The sequence below is a fragment of the Lates calcarifer genome, unplaced genomic scaffold (assembly GCF_001640805.2).
Source record: "Lates calcarifer isolate ASB-BC8 unplaced genomic scaffold, TLL_Latcal_v3 _unitig_4197_quiver_2772, whole genome shotgun sequence".
Lineage (NCBI taxonomy): Eukaryota > Metazoa > Chordata > Actinopteri > Centropomidae > Lates > Lates calcarifer.
This window is the reverse complement of record NW_026116768.1, coordinates 9,184-17,672: the sequence shown is the minus strand read 5'-3', so window position 1 is coordinate 17,672 and position 8,489 is coordinate 9,184. Positions and strand designations below refer to the sequence as shown.

At 36.5% G+C, this 8,489-nt stretch overlaps 1 protein-coding gene across 1 annotated transcript; it reads left to right on the top strand.

Annotated features, from left to right (window-relative positions):
* Positions 1-2,316: 2,316 nt before the first annotated feature.
* LOC108897016 (interleukin-1 receptor type 2-like) lies at positions 2,317-7,799 on the top strand. Its single transcript, XM_051068343.1, is given in 10 exon segments — positions 2,317-2,400; positions 2,619-2,929; positions 3,309-3,397; positions 3,400-3,482; positions 4,291-4,453; positions 5,074-5,166; positions 5,363-5,428; positions 6,113-6,248; positions 6,365-6,510; positions 6,869-7,799. Coding segments are annotated over 10 exon segments (1,317 nt in total). The 3' UTR covers positions 7,015-7,799.
* Positions 7,800-8,489: the final 690 nt, after the last annotated feature.

Here is an 8,489-nt window from a genome sequence, read left to right as displayed (position 1 = left end):
ATGATAATGACCACTGCTTTTACGTATTATACAGTATATCATATGTTTATTTACAATATAAATATAATAATAATTTTGCATAATGTACACTGTTGCCCATAGGGTTGGAATACCTTTTTCAAACACATTACTTTTTATTCCTATTATAACACATCAGTAATTATCTTTGACCAGGTGCAATGATTACATACTGAGTCCCAGTTACCAAATTTGCTTTAAAAAGAATCAAGAATATCAAGAATATCGATTTATCAAGAATAAATCACATTGTCACAATCATTTCATGAGAAGAGGTACAAAATATATTATTCCACCTTTGAGCAACAGTGTATATACATAGACTGACATTTGTATTTATATTTATACTTTTACTGCATTATGTTTTACATCATAATATTGCGACTTGTGAATATTTTTTACACTTCTTATTTTTTTCTGGCTTATAGATAGTGAATTTGAAAAATAATTTAGTCTAATTTCTAAATTTTTCAGCCAATAATCAGTTGACAAAACCACATAATCAATCCATAATTTCTAAATATATACATGTATATATTCATGTATTGTTTGTGTACATATATCTATTTTTATCATAAAAACACAATGTCACATTTACAGTCAATTCAAAAGCAGCCAAAGTACTGCAATGAGGACCACTGAAACTGGTTCATTATCTGTCTCCTATTAGACAGAAACTGAGTCACCCTCCGTCTTACAGTATAATACGTGAATTATAATAATTGGCAAACAATAAGAAATTACAGATTGTCAGGCATTTGGTCTTTAAAGATGATTTCAAACAGGATATGTTTTGCTTTAATCGATACTATCCATCTGCAATATATTATCCCAGATAATGTCATGCTTAATGCATTGTCATTCATGCGTATACACCAGTGGCACTCCCACAGATTTTATGAATGGAATTGCCCCTTGATGACATACTGAAACAATTTTTTCGGGGAAAGGATTTGTGTGTGTGTGTGTGTGTGTGTGTGCTCTTGTCCTTCTATAGTTGTGTGGAGAAAGTTTGGTCCTTACAATGAGGCTGTTTGATGGTCAAGACTTCGTTTTAAGGTTGAGGTTAGAATCAGGTTTAAATTTATATATTTATTTGTGATGGTTAATATTAGGATGGGAGGCTAGGGGAGGCATTATGTCAGTGAGTGTCCTCACACCTGTAGAAAGACCAACATGGGCTTGTTTTACTATATTTGTGGGGTCTGAAGGCTGGGAGCTCACTATACCTGTGATGTCTGACAATTAAAATAGCTGTTTGAGTTATAAGTCTTTTAGGGCTCAGTTGTGATAGTTAAGGTTAGGGTAAGGGGCTAGGGAATGCATTATGTCAGTGACAGGGTGTGTGTGTGTGTGTTTGTGTGTGTCTGTTAGAGCTAGAGCTAGTGCCGCCTGCTGTCAGCTGATCCTGTAATCACAGGCAAGGGAACAGAAGCAGAAGTGAAAATCAGCTAGTTTCCATGGAAATTATTTAACTATGCAGCAAAAATTCTCTGAATGAACCCAGGAGTTTATCTTCCTGTCTGACAGAGGCCTAACTAAAACTGAACAGAACAGAATAACATGGAGAAGAGATAACTTTGTATGACTTAATACAATATAAAGTATGTTAAATTAAGTCAATTGCATATGGAACATGGTTAATTACATTAGATTTGATAATGCACATATCTAATGAATATATGAACAAATAAATATTCTATGGCATTAAGTGCCCTCTTCTGTGTGTAAATAAAAATCATCAATCATCAAAAATCACAGGGACACCTGCTTTCAAAAATTAAAAGACACATGTTTAATACTAACTATTATCATCTACTAATTTATTCATGTTTTCTTGAACCATTAAAGATGTGTACAGTAGAAAAACAGATCTCAATTTTTGATTAGAAAGAATTAATTAGAAACATAAATTAATTTTTTAAAAATTTATTATTATTGTTAGTTATTACATTTTGCTGACCTCTGATATAAATGCCCTTTAGCCATTCAATATGACTCATCTTATGTGTCACTGTTGGTAAATCCCTGTGGTTAAATCTAGCTGCCGAGTGTGGGGGGGATGAATGGGAGTGCCAGATGATGACTCCTGTGATGTCACAGGTTTCATCTACAACCTATAAATGAGTTTAAATTAAAGCTAAACGTCAATAAAGCTCAGCATCATTTTGTTATCCTTACTGTGATTCCTCTGGTTTGCCCTTCTCTCATGCCTTCATCTCTACTTCCTAGTATTAAACTCAAGTATTGTTGGTGGATCTTTTATTTCAGATTTGTATGTCCCTACAGACTGCAATTATGGTCCGGTTGGCACTGATATTTGCAGTAGTCATCACTGAATACGTTTATGGAAGACCTCCATTACCTCCTCTGCTACGAAAGGTGAGCATGCTGTATTTTATGTAGCTGCACATATTGTTAATTATACATAATTAAAAACTTGCTTGAGTCGCCTGTGCTGAAGTGAGGCAAGCTATAGGGAGCGAGGTTATCATGGAAACAATAGATATAACTGCTATGAAACTGTAAAATCATGGCCATAAAAATTCAGCTCTGGACAATCTTTAATTTCTTGGTATTCATTTAAACAATTTCTGTAGGTGAAAGGGCAAACAACAACAATATGTTGCCATAACCATAATAATTTCCCTGCAGACAGCTGTTACCTGGTGACTCCAGAGGTGCAGATATTCAGAGTGGAGGGCGAAGCTGTAATCCTCTCCTTCTCATTGTTCGAGAGAGAGCTCAAAGTTCGCAACCTTGCCCCACCAGCAAGGTACCTCATCACCAAAGACAATGGGACAGAGCATGTGGCCTATGAGGGTGATGGGCGTGTCCAGCAGCGAAACAAACAACTGTGGTTCCTTCCAGCTCAGGCTTCAGACTCAGGGGACTATATCTGCACTTACAGGTAGCCATCAAGACTTAAAGCACTTCTCACACCATTTTCTTTATGCTCTATGAACATCTTTTGCAAATGGTTTATAGTCTTGCAACCAATCAATAAGCTGGTGGGTTTTCCCAGGAAGGAAATGAACTTTTTGATGTTCAGACTTTCAAAAGGTTGCCCTTTGTCTTTACCTTCCTCTGTAGAGAGTTTAGGTTCAGAGTGGGCAACAAAACAGCATCTCTGAAACTAGCAGAGATTTTATATTTTTGCTCAGAGAGATTCAGTGAGGCATATTGCATGCCGTTATGCAGATTCAAACTTTGTTGGTGAAAAATTATATCTTTACTTGCTATACTTTCTTGCTACCTGCAATTTAAAATTTCCTTACTTTTCTCTCTAGAAATGGAACCCACTGTGTAACTGGAAGCATCACTCTGTATGTGTACAAGTCTACATCTTTGGACATGGAGAAACTGTCCTATAACATCCACTTGTAGTGGGAGAGACGCTGAATTTCAAATGTCCATCTCTAGATAACTTCAACAAGACAGACAGACTGATAGAGTGGCACAAGGTGAGAGAAGAAAATACTTTTTATACTGGATGTTGATCAGCAACAATAGTTCAATGACTAGTTGGGTCAGTTTGCAATCTTTTAAAACTATTTTTCTGCCCTTTAGTCTGTTTCACATTTTAAAATTTGTGATTTCTAAACTTCTAAACTTAAACTTTGTGAGTCCTAAACTTCAGTCAATTGCCAGTGCAAATCAGTTTAGTTCAACCATCATTTATTTTCAAGATTTGAAAAAAATTGAAATTTGAAAAAAAAGGCACTGAAGGCACATTCTGTACTTGTTTTATAACAATAAGACTTTAATAATAAAAAGACACTATTGTTGAATTACAATTAATCAATGTTACCCAAAAAAAAAGGTGCTTATTAAGGTGTAGATCTTGTCCAGTCAAATTAATGCATTCATGTATCGCACAATCAAAGATTTTTTCCAGAGGTTTCCACTGTGGTCAATATTTTTAACAGCTATAAAAGAGAATCTGTGTTATAACTTATTATCTCAGCAAGAGGCTTTAGGTGAAAATAATTTGTTATAACTGTTTGAGCTAAAAATTTAAACAGTAAGATATTGTGGTGCATGTCAGTGGACACTATATAGCTCAAGGGAAGAGGAGTCACAGTACATGTAAGGAAGGAGATGAATTCTGTTGTTATTTCTGCTACCTGCCAGTAGAGTCTACAAAAATCATACATTGGTTAATGGCCCATTAATGTGCACGCTGACCATTATTCAGCTAGATCCGACACCAAACCATTTTAGCTTGAGAGCTTTACTTTACCCATGATGCAGTATGTGGCTTTCTGACAGGAATCCAGCTCCACAGACAGCATTGCCCCTTTGGCCAGGACAGTGGCAAAAATGATCCCTGCTGTGAGGCGATCCCATGCAGGTGTCTACATCTGCCAGCTCACAGTGCTCATCAATCACCAGGAGTACAAAGTCAGCAGAATCCTCTGGCTCCATGTGCAAGGTAGGTGATGTGTGATGTCATAACAGACATAATTTCTTTTATGAATAGCACTGCTGAGGAGAGTTGGGTAAATCAGTATGTTATTTAAAATATTTCTCTTGCAGATTTCATTTAGAAACCTAATTATAAATACTCCTATAAATGAAGATTGGCATTATTTTTCTAATATTTATTATTAATTCCAGGTTTAAAAATACAACCAAGTGTATATTGTGCATGCAGTGCTTGATGAAGCACACTGCTACAGAGTAGGCTGTGCCTTACTTGTTTTGCAGATTAGCGTAAACAACACTTTTGTTTTTGCTCCATTTAATGATAAGAATGCAAAAGGTAATTGCAGATTTTTATTTGATTTGATAAAAAGATCATTCAGATCGAGTTTTAATATCCACAAATTGAGTCAGAATGACAGCAAATGTTTAGAAATAAAATAAAATGAGTGATATGTCACCAAAATTGCTGTAATTATGGGGTCATGAGTTCTAATCATATGTATTAATAGGAAATGCCATTTTACTTCCTCACAACACCATAACTTATTAGCATGCACTGCCCTCTACTGGCCAACTGGGTGTAATTGTTCACATCTGTGTCCTTATGTATTAATTTGTGTCCACTAGGTACAGATCCAGCAATCACTACCACTGTCCCTGATCTCTCTATGACATCTGACCCAGAGCTAGACAACAGCAGTAGCGACAGCACTGCTCACAGTGAGCTTTTCTGAATTATTTATTGTTTCTTTTTTTGTGGTTTGTTTGTTTTTTGGTGTGTGTATATGTTCATTCTTTACTTTTCCCTGTGGGCACAAAAATGTAATGCTGTTGCTACCATATTGCTTATATGCTTTTGTTTTTATTCCTAATGTTTGTATCTACTGATTAAATGTTTTTTGTCTTTATGTCTTAGCTCCAATAATTCCACCACCTGTGATTGTTTTGCCACTGAATGGAACCATTTTTGAAAGTCCACATGGTGAGTGATAAAATGGATTTTTGAGTCCTAATATATCAGATTTGCTCATGTGCAAAATGCACTACAGAAACATTATGTAACTAGTTTACCTTAAAACAAGTCACAGTCATTTTGATTGTATACTGACTTAACAGGGACAGGGTGTCATTCCCAGTCCATATCCAAAATGTCTGTTCTTACACCATATAACTTTAGTGAGAGCATACGATCTCCTGTGAGACGTGTAAATGAGTGATTGTCAGCGATTTAATTTGTCTGAATCAGGCCCTCCAAGTAGGAATATTACCAAACTGTAGATCAGTTAAAAAGACTTGGAAGACATTAAAAACCAGCAATCATTTCCATTATCCAGCAAGGAAACCTTGAAAATATCAAGAAATTCTAAACATAGTTTGCAGTGTTTGTAACAGCAACAGTGTTTCCAGTTACAGAAACCAGGGATCATGAGGAATATACACTGTTCAGCCATGTTTCAGTTCTGTGAGTGGGACTACGCAGTCAATACGCTTTATTTTCTGTAAATTGAAACTGCTTAATGACTTGGACTCCAAGTCCAACAGAGATAATTACCACTCCTGGCTGCAGCGGCGGCTGTTGCACAGCACAAGTAACATTTTGTTGCTTTAATGAAGAAACAGACTGTTTAAAGTTCCAGTGTCAATTTACCTCTTTGACTTTGTTTAGGTTCGGGACTGGATTTGTTTTGCAAGGTGCTCACTGAATGTAAAATGGCAGATTCTACTGTGGTCATGTGGCTGGTCAATGGCCAATCAGTGGAGTCATCATACCTCAATGAGTGGGCTCTACAGGGAGGGAGGAGGTAATTGTTTATTTTTTTTGACAGATGTGCAAAGATTTTCCAGATGTGAGTAGGACTACTAATAGGGGACTTATGGTAAATTGGACACAAGTAAGTTGCTTTTTGTGCGTTCCTAGGGTATCGAAGGTGTCTGGAGGCTGCCAGATTGAACTGAGGCTAGTTGTTGTAGAGATGACAGAAGAAAATGTGAAGACAGAGCTGAAGTGTATCACTCAGAACCAAGGAGGAAGACAGGAAGTTGTGGCACAGTTTCAACTAGAGGGTAAGATTGGTAACATGACAATACTGCACACACCAACATGACCATACTGATCATCATGTGACTGGGCAAGAAACTATCCATGATAAACTGAGATGGATGTTTAAAATGAGCAGTTTGGGTAATAATCTTGAGATTTTGCTTCCAAATAAGTTAGGCTAAAATAAATGTTGAAACCCATCTGGAACTACTAGTGGTTTTTACCCATTTTAGAAATGTCACTATATTCTAAGATCTCAGTAAATAACTTAAAGCATGTTATCTTAAATAATAGCCAATCCAAGATCTAATACAGTGGCATTATTTTCCATAGCCCCTACTGAATATCAAAACATTCATTTACCTTTGCCTCTCTTTGCAGACTCCAAATTTACATGGCTGGTGGTAGCTGCAGTGGCCATATCTTGCTTCCTGACAGTGGTTTCCATCTTCCTCTACATTCTCTTCAAACCTAAAAGGAAAAAGAAAATGGATTACATTCTGGCTCGACAGAACAGCACCTTCTAGCTTTCCTTAATGTGTGTTTGCTGTAACATCAAATCAGTCTTTAATGTACTGCAAGCATGTGATGTTGTGCAGTGGCACCACCACATTGTGTTCTTGATCAACTTTCCTTTTACATGGTTTCAATGCTTTTAAATTAGTAGCTGTATTCAACTACAGTGTCATGCTGTTACCCACTGTCCTCCATTTCTTCATCCTCAAATGAGAACTACACAAGGATTTTTCTGTCACTTTTGAGTGATATATTATGTGTGCACATGGAAGTTACATGCATTTATCTAATTTAAGCAGTTTTCTTTTGATGCATTTATTTCATTTTGGTGTGACAGAAATATCCTGCTGAAATAACCAAGTCAAATTCAGTGAAGGCTCATATCGAGGCAACACGTGCATACGCATGTACATACATAAAAACATACAATCAGTGCCAACTTTACCAGGCACACCTGTAAAATTTAATGCCAATTTAATTAATTCTACTTTGTATAAATATAATAATGTTTACTTCATTAACTCTGTCACAGAGGTATTATTTTACCATGTACTTATCACTTAGGTTATAGTTTGCAGTGCCAAAACATAAAAAATCCCCCTTACTGTAGTGCAATCTAGTTCAACACCACTGCAAACGGCATACATGTATGTATTTTAAGAATGTAATAAATGTTCTCAGGGAAGCATCTTGTAAAGTAGAAGCATGTTCAGTCCATTTGCAAAACAGAATGTGTGCACATTTCCATGGCAAATCTGACTTTATTAAAAGAAAGTGGTTTGATGTGTATGTTTAATTGAATGTATGTGTCAATTCAATTCAGTTCAATTTTATCTGTTGCGCCGATCACAAGAAAATTCTTCTCAAGGCACTTTTCATATAGAGCAGGTCTAGTCCATACTAGAAGATATTGAGTTATTAACATGTAATATGGGATATGAATCCATGCTGATGGAGAGAGAGAGAGAGAGAGAGAGAGAGAGAGAGAGAGAGAGAGAGAAGCTCAGTGCATCATGGGAAATGTCCCGGCAGTCTAGGCCTATTGCAGCATAATTAAGGGATGGTTCAAGCCTGGGCCAACCCTAACTATAAGCTTTATCAAAAAGGTTTTAAGCCTACTCTTAAAGGTACAGAGGATGTCTGCCTCCTAGCTGAAGGCTCTGCCTCCCATTCTACTCCTGAAACTCTGGGGACCACCAGTAAACCAGCATTCCGGGAGACCAATGTCCTTGTGGGATTTCTAATGTTATAATTCTATAAAATAGTGTTACATTACTGCTCTGTTAAAAGTATTTGACAGTGTTGATGCTCTAACTCAAACACTGCATCATTTTACTTGGCTCTTCAATAAAAGACATTATGTGTTGGAGTACAAAGTACAATATTTCAACCATCATTCATACTAGCATTTAACCTGGAGTTTCTATTTTACCGGTCTTTGGACTGTGAGAGGAAACAGAGGAATCTCACACAGACACAGAGACAA